The 18,715-nt window shown below is 53.0% G+C and overlaps 1 protein-coding gene across 2 annotated transcripts in view; it reads left to right on the forward strand.

Moving 5' to 3' along the window:
• PFKFB3 (6-phosphofructo-2-kinase/fructose-2,6-biphosphatase 3) overlaps nucleotides 1-18,092 on the forward strand; it is a 27,447-nt gene extending 9,355 nt beyond the window's left edge. The window contains exons 2-15 of one of the 2 annotated variants that reach the window (XM_012731330.1): nucleotides 685-781; nucleotides 1,418-1,484; nucleotides 1,934-2,008; nucleotides 2,346-2,402; nucleotides 4,499-4,623; nucleotides 5,075-5,282; nucleotides 5,805-5,951; nucleotides 6,123-6,227; nucleotides 7,593-7,722; nucleotides 8,227-8,289; nucleotides 8,412-8,476; nucleotides 10,013-10,186; nucleotides 11,695-11,717; nucleotides 15,456-18,092. In XM_012731330.1, the coding sequence (XP_012586784.1) occupies nucleotides 685-781; nucleotides 1,418-1,484; nucleotides 1,934-2,008; nucleotides 2,346-2,402; nucleotides 4,499-4,623; nucleotides 5,075-5,282; nucleotides 5,805-5,951; nucleotides 6,123-6,227; nucleotides 7,593-7,722; nucleotides 8,227-8,289; nucleotides 8,412-8,476; nucleotides 10,013-10,186; nucleotides 11,695-11,717; nucleotides 15,456-15,462 (1,343 nt within the window). In that variant the 3' untranslated portion in view covers nucleotides 15,463-18,092. The remainder of the gene's footprint in view (nucleotides 1-684; nucleotides 782-1,417; nucleotides 1,485-1,933; nucleotides 2,009-2,345; nucleotides 2,403-4,498; nucleotides 4,624-5,074; nucleotides 5,283-5,804; nucleotides 5,952-6,122; nucleotides 6,228-7,592; nucleotides 7,723-8,226; nucleotides 8,290-8,411; nucleotides 8,477-10,012; nucleotides 10,187-11,694; nucleotides 11,718-15,455) is intronic. The other variant, XM_012731329.1, reaches the window with a different exon arrangement.
• The last annotated feature ends 623 nt before the right edge of the window (nucleotides 18,093-18,715 follow it).

Genomic DNA, 18,715 nt, shown 5'->3' on the forward strand with positions numbered 1-18,715 from the left:
CCCCGTTTTTGATCCCATTCCCCACTCCACCCCCACATAATGCATTGACCATATTTTTATGACTCTTTGCTTGGTCTTCTCAACTCCATGGGAAACATCATGGGACAGCCTTTGCATCCCCCCACACCCCCTTGCCCCCATATCTGGTGAACTGCTTCATACAGCAACTGTGCTTTCTTGCGGCCGTGGATGAACAGCTGGTTTGCACCTGCTGATAGGGGTGTGAGCACTCCCCTGGAGACCTTTGGCAAAAATCATCACCCCTGTCTTTGCTAGATGTGCATCTGCGGGCTGTTTGCACAGCCTTGGCCTCTAGTCCCCCACTTGGCGAGGCGGGGCTGGATACCTCCAGGAAAGTAGCGGGCAGCCGGAGCAGGGTTTGGAGGATGCGATGTTTGGAAGGTTGATGATAGGCCCTCCCTGGTGGTGCAGCCGGTTGGAGCGCTGCACTGAGAAGCTAAGCCAAGCCATGGCTGCTTCAGTTGAGGTCGATCCCTACCCCGAGGTGACCCACATGGTGCAGCAGACCTCTCCTGTCTTGCTGCTGCTCCCCTCAGCAGTGTACTTCCTCGATCTGCCTGTTGTGCTCCCCACTCTGTCTCTGGTGGATCCTCTGGCTGCCTCTGCACCTCTGGCTTGTACCCCAGTTCTGTATGCTAAGTGTCCTTTCCTTGCCGTCCTCAGTGTTCAATGTGGGGGAGTACCGCCGGGAGGCCGTCAAGCAGTACAGCTCCTACAACTTCTTTCGCCCTGACAATGAAGAAGCCATGAGAGTGCGAAAGTAAGGCCCTGGCTGCTGCAAGAGGCATTAGACTTGGGTTTGCTGTGCTTTTTTGGGTCAGACTCTGTCAGAGGAAGCGGAAGCTGGCCAGTGGGGTGGTTCTGCTGGGCCATCAGATGGGCCCCCTGGCATATGTACTGGGGCAAGTCTGAACTTACTGCTTCCATCTGTCCCTAGATGGACTCATTTCAGCAGATGGGACACAGGTCTCACTGAGAATGTGCCACAAGCTTCCTAAAGAGTGAACAGAGTCTCTTTCATGGAAAATTATGTTTACATTTGAAAAGACTTTAAGTCCAGTGTGTTCGTGAACCCCAGGTACAGTGGTGTTCAATATGACTATGCTTCAGGATCACCTGGGAGCTTACAAAGCTCACTCCTCAGCAGGCCTCACCGCTGGCTGACTCAGTGAGGGTTTCTGGCAGGACCTGGGCAGCAATATTTAAAAATTCCCGGGGACTTCAGTGCCCCAGGCGTCTGCTCCATTTCCCAGGGCCACCACACCAGCATGCAGGCCTCTAAGCCGAGCCTCGGCCCGCCAGGTGGCCAGCTGAGCAGTCCCTGATTAGGACCGGGGTCACCCGTCTCGGGTGGTGGGGAGTGTGGGCACTGATGTGCGCTTCTTCTGTGTTGCAGGCAGTGTGCTCTGGCTGCCTTGAGAGACGTCAAAAGTTACCTGACAAGGGAAGGGGGCCAAATTGCGGTAAGTCTGAGGAATATGCCTGTTCTGTCTCCCACTGCACGGTAGGATGATGCCCTGGGGAGAGTGATTTATGGGCAGTGTCCATGGCTGTTGAGAGGCATTATGGGGACACTTCAAAGAGGACAGGTGCTTCTGGCCTGAGAGTTGGGGCAAGCAGGCGGCGAGAGAGGCACAGGGACCCAGCAAGGAGGCTTCCAGCTGGACTTGGGGCACAGCCAGCTGGTATGCTCTGCTTAGTCTCTGGGCTGTTGGGTTCTGCCCTCCAGGGCACCCTGGACTGGGATGGCTGCTGCTGAGCGCCACTCCTCTGAACACACCCTCCCATGTGCTACTTGCTCCTCTGCTCTAAAGCCCCATTCCCACCCATGCCCTCACCCCCCCAGCCCCGGGTGTTTTGGTAAATCCTGTTCCCTTAGATTCTCTTCACTTCCCATCTTTCTTTCTGTTAGGTTTTTGATGCCACCAACACTACCAGAGAGAGAAGACACATGATCCTTCATTTTGCCAAAGAAAATGATTTCAAGGTAAACCAAACTTCTTGTCTTGCCTGGGAGCACTCAGGAGCCACGAGACCCCAGGGATCCACCGATTCCTGTGTCTTCAGCTCTCTGATTGCTCCTTCACCTCCCACTGTCTCTGGGTGGGGCCTTCCTGGTGGGGGCTCCTAGAGAGAGCGGGGAGTAGACCTCCAGTGGGGAGGCTGAAGGGCCCAGGATTGAGTGGGGGAGACTTCTTTTATGTAGTGGGTCTTCGAGCCGCGCCCTTCCTTGAACATGGTGATTGCGTCACAGTAACATCAGGTTGGCCCTTCTTGGGGCCACATGGGTTGTTTCCTAATGTTTCTGTCTTGCTCCCTGCCAGGTGTTTTTCATCGAGTCTGTATGCGATGACCCTACCGTCGTGGCCTCCAACATCATGGTGAGCAATACAGGAGCCCCACTTCCCGGGTGGTGGCTGAGCCAGGGGAAGCACCTAGACTCGGGCAAGCTGGCTGTGTCAGTCAAGGGCTTTGTATGGGGCTGCGAAATGGAGAGATCAGAAGAGCAAAGTAGGATTTTATTTTATTTGGCAATATTTGAGGGAATTGAGGTATAGGGGAGACCAGGAGCAGTTTCATGGGTGATAGAGGCTGCTGGGTGGTCACAGGGCTGTTCAGGCCAAGGGCAATTCAACTGGGCTGGTGGGAAAGGAGGCCGCAGGCTGATGTCCTTTTGCTGTATAAGGTTCTGGTCAATAAGAATGGCCAGGCCTGTAGGGCCCGGCTGGCTGAAGCTCATGTCCAGGAAGAGTGGATAATGTTTGCTTATCCCCCTAGCGAAGTAACTACAATAGAGCTGCCTTCTCTCCCCTGTGCCAGTGCGGGGTGGCCTGCACAAATTGAGGGGGACTGGTCACTTATTTTAATTAATGCTTAAATTGTATCTCTTGATAACACTATCTCATACACAAGGATGGTTACTATGAGGACTTTGCAGCTGATCACCTTCTCTTGTTCTAGATAATTTTTATCCAGCATCAATATATCACAGCAAGACAAGCAAAGCTAGCCTCTTTGGCGGCGGTGGTGTGTTCGAGTGTGCACTTGAGTGGGTGCAGAGCTTAGTTAGCTTCAAGTATTGGACATTTCCTCTGAGCAGTGGAAATATTTACCAGCATTTCTAAGAAATGAGTTCATATTTCAGGAAGGGCTAGTCAGATGGCGGCAAGTCAGCCCAGATCAATTTCAGCAGGTCCAAAGGAAAAAGCTCAAGGTATAGGGAAACAAGTTGCCACAGTCTGAGCAAAGGGTTGTGCTGTATTTTTTGGGTTCGGTTCTGCTAGTTGCACTTGGTAGTGAAGTCAAGTGCAGCTGTAAATCATTTTTTCCCTCGTGAGCCATCACCAGGATGCTTGAGAGCGCCCAGTCGCGTGCTGTTACTCCATGACCGTCACCGGCCCCCAGCCTCTGTGCTCCAAAATCTCTTTTTCTCATTAAGCTGTGAGCAGCCTTGACAGTCAGCCCTTCGCACTGTGCTCCTTATGTGGGTAACTGTGCTAAGGGAAAAGGGATTGAGGACCTAGATATTTTCTTCTTATTTTTTAAAATTTATTAGTCTATTTATTTATTTTAATTTATTAGTTTTTGTTACTGTGGTAAAATGTAGGACCTGACACCATCTAAGCAGCTTTGAAGCATATAGCCCGGGGTTGTGCAGCCATCACGCCTTCACCTCCAGAGCTTTGTTATCTTTCAGAGCAAATGTCTGCCCCCCTCAAACACTAACTTATCTCCATTGAACTTGGACCGTGAGTGGCCGCCTCTCTTTCCCAGGTGTTGAGGAGGAAAAGGGCACATCCAGTATAAATAGTTCAGTTTCCCCACAGTCTGCAAGGCTCAGACCTCCTGTTCAGTTATGGTGGAGGGCAGCCCAAGGGCCACTTCTGCACTTCCTTCAGCACTTCCTTCCTGTGCCGGCCAGCCTTGGAGGGGCCTGTCTGGGTAGGGAAGTGCTGAGGGCAGTCTGGTGGTCCCAAATAGAGTTGCCCCATGGGTGGGCTGGGGAAGAATCCCCAGGGTGTCTTCAGCAACTTCCTCCCGAGTGCACCTCTGCTAACCTGCAGCCTTCTCTTGGTGCGGGGAGCCATGCAGGGGCCTGGCCGAGCCATGCAGGGGCCGCTGCAGAACTGGGTTGAATGGCGGGCTGAGCTGCGGGTGGGCTGATCCTGAATCATGGTCCATTCAGAGGTTTCCCTGTGGAATGATGATGGAATGAGTGACTCCATTCATTGTGGAATCCTACTGGGTTTTTTTTTTTTTTGTCTCTGTCCTTCCAGGCAGTGATTCTCTGTCCACCATGTAATCATCGGGTTCAAGAGCCCCTCCCCCTCTTTCCTTTCTTCTCTGAAGCGCTGGGCAGCCTCATCTTTATTCTGAGCCTGTCTGTGCTTTCCCCTTTTGCAAGCCCCATTCCCGCTTGGTCTAAGCAGAAAGCCTCCCAGCGTGATTCATCAGCTGCCTCTTTGTGGTGTTACAGGAAGTGAAAATCTCCAGCCCAGATTACAAAGACTGCAGCTCAGCAGAAGCCATGGACGACTTTATGAAGAGAATCAGTTGCTATGAAGCAAGCTACCAACCCCTCGACCCCGACAAATATGATAGGTAATTCTGAAGAGGTGAATGCTTCTGAATCACCTTTTTGGGAACTTGAGTTGTGCGGAAATTCCCACAAAGGCTTTGATCCTAGATATTTCTATAAACCCTTTTAAAAAATAACTTATGTGGGAAACCCTAGGTTCTATTTCCAGTGCAAATATTTTAGACACTACCTGTGTAGACATGGGACAAGTAAATATTTGAACCTGATCTTGCAATCTTCCCTTTGATATCCCCTTTGTTTCCTTTTCAGTCTCTGCTTTTTTCTCCCCCCTTCTGGGAGACAGGCCAGCTTCTTGGCCACACACTGTGCTGTGGGAGTTGGTTGTTGTGCTCAAGCTCTCTGACTCCCAGAGGAAATCGATTCTGTCTGTGCCCCCTGGGGGTGTGGTCTGAGTGTCTGCAGCAGCTGGCCCGGGGTGGGATGTGCTGATGGGCCAGTGTCCTTCCTGCGCAGGGACCTCTCCCTGATCAAGGTGATCGACGTGGGCCGGCGGTTCTTGGTGAGCAGAGTTCAAGATCACATTCAGAGCCGGATCGTGTACTACCTGATGAACATCCATGTGCAGCCCCGCACCATCTACCTGTGTCGGCATGGCGAAAGCGAGCACAACCTCCAGGGCAAGATTGGAGGTGACTCAGGCCTGTCCAGCCGGGGCAGGAAGGTAGGAGCTGGGGGTGAAGCAGAAGGCTGGGGGTGTCTGTGTGTCCTTATCTGTGCGCACGTGGTGCGTGCATGTGTGCGTGCGTGCAAGGTGGCCCTCTGGGGCTCTGTGGTCGGTGTGTGTGCAGAGGCTGCCCTCTGTTTTTCTTGGGCTCTTCATTATTCTTTTTTTTTAAATAATATTTATTTATGAACACAAGAGCTGGGGTACGGGCCAGAGGTGCAGGGGAGTGGATTCACCAGAGACAGTGGGGAACAGGACAGACTGAAGTACACTGCTGAGGGGAGCAGCGGGCGGGTCAGGAGAGGTCTGGTGCGCCATGTGGGTCACCTCCATGGTGGGGGGGTCAAACTTGCACTTTGGAGAGCTTCATAGTGCTGAGCTTTCACCTGTTGCACTACAATTATTCTAATGGCAGCAGTGACTGTCACTAATGTGACTTTTGGGCACTTTTTCCAGGTGGGCAGGAGGCTAGAATCAAGAGTGTGTTCCTCTCTCTCTCTCTCCCTCTCTCTCTCTCAGTTTGCCAACGCCTTGAGCAAATTTGTAGAGGAGCAGAACCTGAAGGACCTCAAGGTGTGGACCAGCCAACTGAAAAGCACCATTCAGACGGCAGAAGCCCTTCAGCTTCCCTATGAGCAGTGGAAGGCGCTTAATGAAATTGATGCTGTGAGTCTCTGGATCTGGCCAGGGTGTGGGGGGCAGGAGTGGAGGGTATGGGAAGCCTCTCCCCCAAATCTGTTAGAGACCATAAAGTCTGTCTCACCATGCCTGCTGTAGTCACCAACTCCGGGGGGCCACTTGGGGTGTGTCCCCTCAAGTGACCGCTCATTTCCACAGGGCGTTTGTGAGGAGATGACCTACGAAGAGATCAGGGACACCTACCCCGAGGAGTACGCCCTGCGAGAGCAAGACAAGTACTACTACCGCTACCCCACCGGGGAGGTGCGTGACGGGCGGCCGTGCTCCGTCTGGGCTCACTGTGGGTGTCAGTGAGTGGCAGTCGGGTGTGGTTGGTGTACATGGAGGACTGTCCCAGGCTCAGGGTATCAGGCTGAAGAGGGGGCTGCTGGGCACTCAGCTGGACCTGCCACTGCCATGACTTTGCAGTGCACCTCTGCCCTGGGACCAGTGCTCTCACAGCTGACTCCCTCGGTCCCAGGACTGGTTCTCCTGAACAGCCTGTCGACACTGCAAGAGAAGGGCAGCTGTGTGTCTCTGCGAGCAAGAGTCAGAGAAGTGTTTCTCTAGTGACTCACAAACATGATGGTGGATGATCATCCCTCCACATGAGGGTCCCTTGTCTGCAGGCGACATGGCAGCCATCACCTCTGGTCTCCAGTGTCACTGGATTGCTTCTGGTGGGGGGCCTTACTTGGGCTGCACGTCACCCCCCTGGCTGGACCAGCAGATGCTGGGAGTCCAGGTGCAGTTGGTGCTCCGGCTTGACCACTGCCACCACTGCAGCCTGAGCTGGTGACTCTTAGCTGGGCTTCCTGTGTGTGGCCCTCTCAGCTCGGCCATAGCCCAGTTCCCTCACGCCAGGGTGCTGTCCTCTTGGCTCAGCTGGTCCTGCTCCGGAACCTGGTGAGAGAAGGAAGGGGGTGGAGAGGACTGCAGTGAGAGGGAGCCGTGGTGGTTTTAAGTCACAGGTCTGCCTCTTCTTTTTAATTTATTTTTGAGCGAGTTTTGCCTCTTAGAAAATTCATTTTAGCCGCTTCATGTATGCAGTCAGTGGTTTTTAGTATGTTTAGAATACTGTGTAACCACCACCAGTAAATCAAGACACTCTATCGCTCCAAAAAGAAACTCCAGCCTGTTAGCTCTGTCAGTCCAAACCACTCTGCTCCTGGCCCCTGGCAAACACATCTTTCTAGATCTATGGGTTTGCCTGCTCTGGACAGTTCATACAGTTCATTTAATGGAATCCTAGGGTATGTCTTTTGTGTGTGTCTTCTTAGTATGACATTTTCAGGGTTCATCCATGTTGTAGTAGGTGTGAGGACTTCATTCCCAAATCTCCCATGTAGAGTTAGGAAAAAGAAGTCTGAGAGAGAAAGAGAGGACATGAGGTTCACAGTAGCACTTCTCCCGTCTTCCCCACCACCGGTGATTGCCCTTTTAAGGAAGGCTGGTGAGGTGGGCCCCCCCCCCCCCCCCCCAGTGCCCATGAAGAATGTAGCCCTAATTGTAATGGCTGAGTGAGTGTGTGGCCCTTGGTTTGTAGTGATGGGAGCAACGTGGCTGTGTTGACAAAGCTCCTGTTTTTCCCATGCGCCTTTGCCCATGTGTCTCCTTCCTCCTCTGCAGTCCTACCAGGACCTGGTGCAGCGCCTGGAGCCAGTGATCATGGAGCTGGAGCGGCAGGAGAACGTGCTGGTCATCTGCCACCAGGCTGTCCTGCGCTGCCTCCTGGCCTACTTCCTGGATAAGAGTGCAGGTGTGTGGCCTCCAGAGCTTCCTGGGGTTTGGGTGGGACCCCGCGTCCTTTGTCCACAGCCCACATGGCCTTCTGTGTGCTCCCCAGCAGTGTAGAGGGCCTCCTGTGCCCAGGGCACCCCTGCCAGCCTGTCAGCACACTTCTTGTGCCAGCCCTGTCTGCTCACACCTCAGGGCCTTTGGGTCAAGTGGAGAGCGGCCGCTCTAAGGAAGAGGTGCCCAGAAAACATGACGGCTGCTCTTACCTACCAGTCTGTGCCAAGTTCAACAGGATACCTAGACTTACTGAAACAGTTTGGAGTCACTTTTTTTTTTTTTACTGTAACTCACTGTGAGGGTTGGTGTGAGGTTTGAGATTTGGTTCTTGGTCTAGGTGTCCATGGGGAGGGAGCGGAGGGAAAGGCGATGCATGTCTCAGGGCACCCAAGTGCAGACTCTCTCTAGGGGCTGCTGAGTAAACATCCTGAAGTCTCACATCTGATCTTGGGGGCCTTTCTCTTTTCAGAGGAGATGCCTTACCTAAAATGCCCTCTTCACACCGTCCTGAAACTGACGCCCGTTGCTTATGGTGAGTGGGGCCACCCAACCCCTGCCAAGGCCTTTTCCTGGGACTGGGGTCTCCTCATGGCCGTGGGGCTGCAAACCACTCAGCCCTTTGACTGAAGCCATCCTGTCTCCCTGTCCTCGCAGGCTGCCGTGTAGAATCCATCTACTTGAACGTGGAGTCGGTGAGCACACACCGGGAGAGGTCAGAGGTGAGTGTCAACTCTGTGCCTCTGGTCCTTGAGCACCAGCCTGTCAGGGGATGAGCCTGTGGGTGCCAACACTTGAAGACCCCACAATCTTGGTGCCTTTGGATATTGATCTGTGTCTTTCCCTGGGTTCTCCCTGAAGGAACTTGCGAGGGCCTGGCCATCCTGGGTGACTCTCTCCCTTCTCTCTTCTAAATCCTCTGTGTCTTGGCCTGTCTCTCCTGCAGCTTCTTGGCATCTTCTTTCTATGCTTTCTTCCCCCGAGAAGTGAGCCTTAAAGAGGAAGACGCGTTCTCCTCTTTGAAACATAACCATGTTATTTAGGTGCTGGAATTAGCAGGTACACAGGATCGGCAAATCTCCTCAGCCACCCGTAGGCACGCTTAGGACAGTTATCAAGGAGATGATGCTAGTGCAAAAGCATGTGGAGAAACAGGCTTTGGGAATTAGCAACATGGGTGGTGGATGGAGGGTGTTTTGAGGATACCCAGTGTCTGGGTGCTGCTGATGTCCACGTGGGGCGGGTCCTAAAGTTTGGCAGTGGGTCTCCTGGATCCCCCAAGACTAGAGTAGAATCTGCCAGGCGCACGATGTGAAAGGAAGCGTGAATTCACTTTACCTGACTGTGGAGTGCAGAATTCTGCCAGCACCGGTCCCATCCTTTCTCCTAGCGTGACATTCTGGCCATGCAGGAGCCTTCCCTGTTCCCAAGGAACTTGGCCGGGGATTTCTGCCTTAAAGCCCCAGCTTCTGCCCACAGTTGCCTGGCTGGTTGATGGAAACAAGGGGGGCTGCCTCCCAGGCTTTGTGCTAGTCCCTTCAAGTGTGGGTCATGGTACCGGGGCTGCGACCGCTCTACTGTGTGAGCAGCAGCCTGCAGCCTGGCCCTAGCCGGACTCCGAAGGTCCCTGAGCAGGGCACAGGAGCAGGGTCTTGAGACACCCCGCAAGCGGTGGGGCCAGGGCTGCAGGGGCTGCGGTTCCCTTGTGACTTGTTGGGAGATAGGAGGCTTCGGTCCAGCCGACCCAGTGTGCCTCCCTCAGGTTCCCTGCGCCTTTGGACTCCTGGCTCGCTCTGCAGCCTCCTGTGCTGGCTAGCAGGGCAGTGGTTCCCCATGTCAGCCCTGCAGTCCTGGCTCAAGGTCCAGTGCGACCACTTCTCCCGCCTCTTGCTGACCTCTGGCTGTTCCAAGCCTCATCCAGGCCTCTTCCCGTACCCTTTCTTCTGGCTCTCGTGGAGGCTGGCAGCCAGGTTCTTCCCTGACTCCTTATCTGCTCTAATTGCTTCCCTGTATGCAGAACCGCTCCTGCTCTTCTTGCACCTGCTTTGCACATGTTTGTCCAAATGGGTGTCTTGGAACCATCTGGGAAAGGGGCCCAGAACATCATTTCTTATTCTTAGTGATGGGAAGATGCTTGTCACATCAATAAATCTAGAAGCAGAGAAATATTTTGTAGGATTTTTTTTTTGGCTTTTTTTTTTTTACCTCCCTTCTCCTTATAACTGTCGCCTTCTCTCTTTTGTCTTTGTCTTGCTTAGGATGCAAAGAAGGGACCTAACCCGCTCATGAGACGCAATAGTGTCACCCCACTAGCCAGCCCCGAGCCCACCAAAAAGCCTCGCATCAACAGCTTTGAGGAGCATGTGGCTTCCACCTCCGCTGCCCTGCCCAACTGCCTGCCCCCGGAGGTGCCCACGCAGCTGCCCGGACAAGTGCGTCGACCCTCCCTTCTTCCTTTCCTCATGGCTGTGTCTCAAGTCTGGATGGGGGGGAGTTTCCTGTGGGTGTGGCGGTGACCTCGGACCCGGTGTGCGTGCAGGTGTGAGGAGAGAGCGGGGCCCTCTGTGGCTGTGGCCCCAGGATCACCAAGTGCCCTTGACCCCGAGGGGGAAGTGACCTGCAGACAGAACTGGGCAGAGCAGTGCAACGGCAGAGTCTGTGTCCATGCATGTACCTGATGGTGTTTCCTGCACAAAGTCAGCCCGGCTCAGGAGAGTCCATTCAGCTCTGGGCCACGGCTTCTGTGTGATCTGAGGATCTTTTCCCCAGACCCACGCTGCATGTTTTCTGTAGTCTTCTGCAGCGCAGCCCTCACCTCAGTCGAGGTGTAGTCAGCCAGGGGCCTCGCAGCACAGCCTGGTCTGGAGCCTGTAGCTGGAACCCCAGTCGCGTGACACCCGGGGCTGGATGACCTGGAAGCAGCCACTTTATCATCTGACAATGGCTACTTCAGCAGGTGGTGAAAAAATGTCTAGACACTGCTAGATTTCCCTGATTTCATTCACTATGAAGATGAATGACTGGAAAGCTTGACTGTTTGGTGATGAGACAGGTTTTCAGAAAGGCAGATGAGGGTCTTTGCCAAGATGTGAGATACAGAAATAAATCCTTGGGCACAGATTCAGGTCTCGCCTCTGTACCTCCATCCACACACTGAGTGGCTTACGAATAAATACCAGGCTAAATTTTCAAATAGGTTTCCGTGTGAGCTGGGTGTGGAGGCCGCAAGGTGCCGGCCACTCAAACTGGGAGGCCATGGCGCGTGCACTGGGCTGGATGGCACTCAGCCGCAATCCCCTCGAGAACTCACTTTTCTCTGGGAGGGGGAGTAACACCTCTTCCAAGAGGCGGGTCGAATAAGCAATTGTGTGATCTGTCCCTACGTGGGGGGATCACACTGAGGCGAGGCTCCGGGCAGCCTGAGACCCAGCTCCGGAGCACAGCTCTGCCGTGGGGCATGAACTATAAGATTTTATTGTCAGATGAGGTGACCTTGCTGGCCTCTGTCTCGTCTTTTCAAATGGAGCAAGACAGGGAGTCTTCTATGACTTTTAGCCTCCTTTCACATCTAAAATCAGGTTTTTTGTTTGTTTTGGTGAAAACAGTCCTGAAGTGATGTCTCCAACTTCCACTGTAGTGTAAAGTACAAAGTCATAGTTGGGAATTTAGAGGTCACCATTTAGAGGACCCCAGGGATCCTGCCTGGGTGAGGGTTGGGTGGTGTGGAAGGCGGCAGGGCTGCGGCTCTTCCAACTTTGAGAGGGCAGGCTTCGGGCTTGCCAGGCAGACCTCTGGGCCCCTGGGCGTGTGGAAGCACTTGGCTGGGCCAGGCCTGGGCGGGTGCATGGGGATTTGCCCCAGCAGAGCGTGTCCTGGTTTCCTTGACTCAGCGCTATGTCCTCTCCGTCTACTGACTTCTCTCTCAACTTTCTCTCTGCAGCCTTTGCTAGGGAAAGCCTGTCTGTAAGTATTTTTCTCTGAATAACTTTCTGCTCACTTCTCTTTTTTTCTTGCTTGCCCCTTTGACCTCCTGCCTGTGAAAATGTTGAGGATAGTGACAGTTTTTCTGAAATCTGAAGGCGGAAGATGGCACGGGAGAAGGGAATTTATCAACTTGCAGCATAGGCTGCAAGAGGCGATTACGGTCCAGCTGGTTCCAGCCTATTCCTGTGCTGCTGCCGCTGCAGTCGGCTTCCCCCTTCTTCTCAGGTGCTAGGTGCTCTCAGAACCTGCAGTGGTCTGTGGCTTGACATACACTCAGTTCTCCCCGTTAGAGCCAGATTTTGGTGTTGAGCTGGGTCTGTGCCTGCTGCTGTGTCTGGAGTTCTTACTCTCCTGTTGGAGAAACTTCACCAGCAGTCTGATAGCAAAGCAGATACACGAGGTGGGGCCCTGGTGAGAATGTGGTGGCAGTAGGAGCCCTGCAGGTTCACCTCCCTGTCCTGGTGGAGACCCTGGTGGCTCCACGGGTCCCACAGGCACGATAGGTCTGTTTGGGAACCATCTCCTGGGCGGGTTTGTCCTGTCCAGGGACCAGCTTAGCCTTCACAGTCATGTTCAGGACTGGGTACAGCTGTCCAGTCAGATCCATGTGTCTTCCCCGACTGTGCCAAGCTCCCTGCAGAGTTTCTGGTTTCTCTGGGTAATGCTGCCTGCTTCAGTGGTCACAACCATGGAGGGAGCTGAGGCCTGTATAGTGAGTGAGGGTCTTCTCACCACAAAATGTCACCTTGCCAACCCCTCACATCATACCTGCATCTATTCCCTTTTGCTGAACAGGTTACCTTGACTATTTCACGCAGAGCTGAGAAAGCTGGAGGAAGATCACCTGAAAGTCATGACTTGGCACAGAACCTAGGATTTTTTGGCGTCAAGTGTAGATCTAGGTGGCACCACCTGTTGTAAAATGGACTTTGACGTGCTTGACAGCCCATGGGGAATTTTCTGTGTCGAGTCCTTAAAATATTCCCAAGGGGGTCACCAGGGTGGGCATATCCCCATTTACCAGAGGAGGGCTGAGGGTGCATCGCCAACCTGCCGTCATCCAGCTAGTCAGAAGCAGAACTGAAGCTTGAACAGGTCCCCCAGTTCTGGAGGTTGGCTGCTTTCTCTGATGGTTCCTGGGAAAACAGCCAAAAACTGTTCACCTTCCTCCTTTCCGGACACTGCACCCCCCCCCCCATCCCACTTCTTTTTAATGCTTACAGCTGCTTCTGGTGACTAAGGTGTGTTTACTTAGTGGTGCACCCCTCCATTGTAAAAATCAGACCCGTGTCCGCCACCCCCTTGAGCCCCAGTATTGTACATGAACCCTGCAAGATCGAGGGTTCTCCTTGTGGGGAAACTAGCCTTTGCATTTGGAGTCTTGTGGTTTTGCCTCAGTGTAGATCCTTTTCCTTTTGCATAGCTGATGTAACTAAGAAGCCTTTCTCCCAGGAGGGAGCCTGTTGGGTACAACCCCCCTCCCTATCTCTTAGGGTTGAATTTGCTTTTGAAAAGCTAATGCCTGCAGTGTAATCAAAGCGCTTTCCTCTGGCCCATCCTGCCTGCATTTCCCCCCCTAGTCCCTGGGGCTTGGCCAGCCTGGGAGTAGGACCCTGTGACTGGAATTGCAGACAGCACAATTTAGAATCCAACGCAAACTAAGCCAGGTTTGTGCCTTGCGTCTGTTGCCCTCTTGTCTTTGGGCCTCTAGACAGGATGGTGCGTGTCTTGGACGTGAGCATCCATCCTCCTCTGTCCGAGGGAGGAGAGCGCCATAGAGGACATAGATGTGCCGAGCTGGTACCAATGGACATCGTGATCCTGGCAGTTGCTACCTGTGTCTGGTGGTCGATCCAGGGCTCTTGGCCTTTCCATGTCCCCCCTCCTTCTACACCAGCCATTGGGGTTTCTTCTCACGGCAGCAGGAGCACCCAGAGACTAGGCACTAGGGGAGCGTGGGGAATCCTACGGGTTGTAGTCTGAGGATGCTGCTTCCTGGTAAATAAACAGGAGAGAGGGCTGGACAGAGCACCCTGCAGTCACTTTCTGGGGGCTGTGTTCAGTGTGGGGTGACAGACATTTGACTTTGACCACCCACCCCTGATTTTTAAATTTTAAATGCACACTAAAAGAAAGCACTACTAAAGATGTTTTGTTTTTCTTTTCCCACTTCTTTCTTTCTTTCCCCACTATGCTTGAAAGACGAACTGTCTGTCACATTTTCTCAAAGTTTTCTCCTTACTAAGCTTGGAAAGGTAAATGGCCTGGTGCATGCCCCTTGTTGTCCCCTCATCTCTGAGTCATCCCTCTCAGCCCAAGAGGGCATCTCGATCTGTGTGGAGACTGGCCATTGTGCAGTGTGTGACACATTGACCGTGGCAGGGAACCTGTGTTTCTAAGAGCTGCTCCATTGTCCAGGGTTCTTGCTCCTGTCCTCCTGCCCCCTATGTCCTTAGCCAGGGCGCCATGCGTGAATGGTGTGGACATCCCGTGCCTGTGTCCCACTGTCATGTTGCATCGCCATCAATGTGGGACCTGCGATATCTGAGGGCGGGTCGGCACCTGTGGCCGTACGGGACACAGCAGTGCCTCCTCTCTGGCCGTGCAAGCTGGCTGGGTCCTTTCTGGCCGTGAGGCTGCAGGGCCCTCCCCCGAGATAACCCCTCTCCCTCACCATCAGATGGTGTGTGATGGACTCGTGGTTGGGATATGGGTGCCCGGGCTCCTGAGGTCATTGAGATCAGCCTCAGATCCAAGCACTGGCTTCAGTGCTGCCAGCTCTGGGATTTGTTTCTAGAGATATTTACTAGCTTGGACCTCAGTTCTGTGGGGGTCAGGAATGGTAGCCCTTGCTCACCTGCTGTCCGGGTTCCACTCTCCCCACCAGCCACAATAGTTTTACATTCAGGATCAGCGAGAACACCTAGGTTGTGTTTCCTTTTGGTGGGGAGAGGTGAATTAAGAGGTTAGCCAAAAAGACTGCAGTTGAACTGTGGCAGCTGTGATCTCTCCCAGCCAGTTGGAAAACATTTTAGAGGACGTTTTACCACTGGCTGGCTTCTTAGGGTGGGGTTCCAGCTAGGATGCTGTTTTTAGGACCGGAAGCGTGCTTTGGGGACTCGTGCCTTCTAGCCTGGGCCTTCTCGGCATCAGTCAGCAACCCCTATCACTTACATTCTAGCTGCTGAGCTCTGGTTTCTAGAATCTGAATGACAAGGGCTGGGGTGTTGGAAGAGATTCTTCACACTTCTTTGGAGGGTCCCTTGCTTATCTTTTGCCTGGCTGTATGGGCTTAGGGCAGCCTTAGGATTCCAGAGAGTCATGAGTAGGAGGGCTTCCTTAAGAGCTGCATCTACTGTACCCCAGAACGGCTGTGAGCCACAAGAGCAGCGTCTTTTGCCCCACCATTCTACCCTGCCTCCTGCAGGCAGATGACAGAGCTCAGCTACAAGATTCTCCCAGCCTGGCACCCGGCCCCTTTCTTCTGTGTGACTCTGGGCTTACATCCTACCACATTCCTGGGGTCTCCCTGGGCTTCCTTCCGCCATCTGGCTAATGATGCTCCTTCAGAGTTGTGTATTGGGGGCTGGGGGTGGGGGGAGGTGAAGAGGGGCGGGAAACTCTCAATTGCATGGCTTTGGACTTTGGCATTAGAAACCTAGTCTGTTGTCAGTAACTCGTCCCCTTCCCACCCCTCTTCTCTCCTGCTGCAAACAGAACATGAAAGGCTCCCAGAGCAACGACTCCTCCCGGACACACTGAGGCAGACCCATCGGTGCACTCCATTTCCATTTCTGCAGCTTAGCTAGTGCTCTTCTGTCTACTCAAGGCCAAATGATCCCAAGGACTTCTACTGGAACAGGAGGGGTGGTGAAGAAGGCCATGCTGGTGGAACAGAACCGGGGCCCCAGTGGCGTCGGGGAAGCCGAGACATTGGGAGGCCTTTCCCATGCTCACGCACGACCAGCACAGCTGCCCTGTGAGGCCGCAGGCCAGCGCCACCTCTGCTGTCTGTGGCCCTCCAGTGGCCCTCACTGACTGCCCACCTCCCCGCCCCGACTCCCCAAGGCTCAGTGAGGATGAGCAGAGGAGGAGGCGAGATGGCCTCGAGATGGCGGTGTCAGTGCCACTGTGCTATTTTGTGGTTTCTTAGCTGGTATGTGCTCAGCTGGGGACATGACACTGGCCCCGGAAATCTGCATTAAAGGGGCCTAGATCCCAGTGACTGAAGGTCAAGGGATGTGGAGCTCTCACCAGGCTGTGCTGTTCATCTCGGCTGGGGACGTCGCCTGTGAAGTCCAGGTGGAAAGAAGCCATGCTCTGTCTGCGCGTGCGCACACCTTCTGGGCAGGGCCTGGCAGTGTAGTGCTTCAATGGCCCTGGGATCCCAGCCCCAGGGCACCCTTGGTTCTTCTGCCTAGATCTCTGACACCTGAGATGGAATTCCCGGGGCTGCTCTTGTTTGCACTTTGTTTTATGGCAGAAAGTGTGGCTCGAAAGTGGCACCATCTCTTCAGGAACTTAGATTTTTGGGTTTTGTGCCCTCAGTGACTGCAGGGCTGAAATAAAATGGGGAGGCGCGTGGCAGCGGGCACCTGATAGGGTGAACTCAGGACTCTGCGATCCAGCCGAAGCGAGAGCGAGATCATTGTAGGATTGGCCGGGAGGCCGTGCGGGGGCTCCTGTGTCCTCCCCGCCCCCACTTTCTGCAGGAGGTGGCCACCTTCCATGTTTCATGGTAGGGACAGTGGCAGGGCCAAGCCCTGCCCTTGGCCACTTCCTCCCGGGTGTCCGTGGCCTCCTGGCAGGTCTCTGTCATCTCCCCACATTTTTCTCGAGCTCCCACTGCCTGCCTGTGCTGTGCTGGCTTCCCAGGGATTCAGAAGAGGGAGACAGCCCCTGCTCTCCTCTATGGCACCTTGGCCCTTCTTCTTTTAGAGCGGGGCTTTGGGATCTGTGTTCTAAATCCCTGTCGTTTCTACCTGCTTGTTTCTCCTTGTTGGCTCCAAGTACTGGGTGTCTTGAGGCTCAGAAGAAGCAATTTCTAGACTTAGCAATGGAGTTTGCCCAGATGACCCTTTAGGAATCTCTGCAAGTCGGTGCCAAAGGACACTACTTTCCTGCCTTCTGCTTTGGAGCCTCACACCCTCACTCACCCCTCTTAGCTTAAGAAATAGTTATTGGGAGTGGGATTGGGGACACTGAGCCTTCTGGGGCCTGCAGTGGAGAAGAGCTGTGTTTTGTTTTGTTTGAAGAACTTTGAGAGAATGCATGTTTCTCTGGTTGTGATTAAGTGGGAAATGGAAACACACTTCAGCTACCATACAATCAAGTTTGTAGTTTTCACACCAAACCATTCGAATCCCGCTCCCCACTACCTGCAACCCTACCCAGTTGGCAGGCAGCCTGAGAGGCTGTCTGTATGTACATTCCTGTGAGGAAGACCTGGGCTATTTTTCTTACTCAAAATTTTAAGTCTGGTCAGACAGCATGTTCGTGTGTATGAGTGTGAGTGTGTGTGTGTGCGCATACTGGTGTGTTTGTAGGCTGCCTGCATTTTTCGGTGGCCTGTAGCTCTGCCCTTGAGCACCTACTTTCTGGCCTAATCTCTTTCTCACACCTACTTTCTGGCCTAATCTCTTTCTGGGTGTCAGAGCTGACCCTGACTATTGGCTGACCCCAGCCAGACCTTTAGGGCACCCCTCCCCCTCATCTCTGACACAAGGGGACTTTGCCTAACAGGACTTTCTCCTTTAAGGCCTAGCAGGGGAGATAGAGCATAAATGTGGAAGGGGAAGGAGGCCTCTGAGAGCAGAGGCTGCCTCATTGAAAGCCGGGATCTTAATTTGGGGGAGAGGGAGTGGTGGATGGAAGGTGTTGAGCTGCAGCACCGAACTCCAGCCACTCCTGACACCACCTCCTCTCCTGCCACAAAATCTGGGACCAATTTTTTTAACTTTGCATATTTGTTTTTGGGTGTGCTTACCCTCTCCTTATTCTGTCCTGAGATCATGGGCCACGCTCTTCATTTGGGGGAAGAAGAAAAACTGAACCACACCAATGACATTTTTGTTTGTAATACTTGAAATTTATTTTTTTATTATTTTGATAGCAGATATGCTATTTATTTATTTAATATGTATAAGGGAGCCTGAAGATAGGAAGCTGTATAGACTGGGTTTGGTTGGTTGTTGGTTTGGGGGCCTTTGACATGTGACTTATGACGCCTCTGTGTTCTAATGTTTGTCTGAATTAATTTACCTGGGATGAAGCTGCCAGCTTTCACACAGGGGATGCCTTTCAGAAATTTGTATATTTTGCAGTTGCCAGATCAATAAAATACCTGGTTGAAATATACTAACAGAGTGCACCTTGGGTCCTTTTAGGGGAAGGAAGAATCTTTCCTTAACACCTGTGTTCAGGTACCAGGTTGCTTCACTCAGCTCTTCACCTACCACTCCCTCACCTTCGTTTGAACAGGACGGGCAGATACTGGTTGCTCAGTGCTGTATTTGAGAAATAATAAGCTCACCAACTTAAAGGAAAATTAACAGGAAAATACTTCAGAGCAGTTTTAGGTTTGCACAACTGTTTGGGCAGTACAAGGAACGACGGATAGTACCACAGATTCATACAGACCCCTCTGTCCCTGTGCGGTCTCCTTCTCAATACCTTGCAGTGGTGTGGGCATTTGTCCAAGTCCTGAGCTGGTTTTCAGCTGGCAGTGGTAAGAAGAGTTCGTGGTTAGACCGGGCTTCATTCTGGTGTACGACTGACCGTGGGTTTTGACAAGTGCAAAAGGCTTGTGGCTGCCATAACTAAGCACACGATGCCCCTTCATTTTTATTTCATTCCACACCTTCCCTTAACCCCTGTTTTTTATTTTTCCTATCCCCCTAGCCTTTGAACAACAGCCATTTTTGTTAAAGATTTATTTAATTTATGCATATAGAAACTGAGGTACAGGCCAGAGGGGC

This window comes from Condylura cristata, unplaced genomic scaffold (assembly GCF_000260355.1).
Source record: "Condylura cristata isolate star-nosed mole 26May11 unplaced genomic scaffold, ConCri1.0 scaffold00030, whole genome shotgun sequence".
Lineage (NCBI taxonomy): Eukaryota > Metazoa > Chordata > Mammalia > Eulipotyphla > Talpidae > Condylura > Condylura cristata.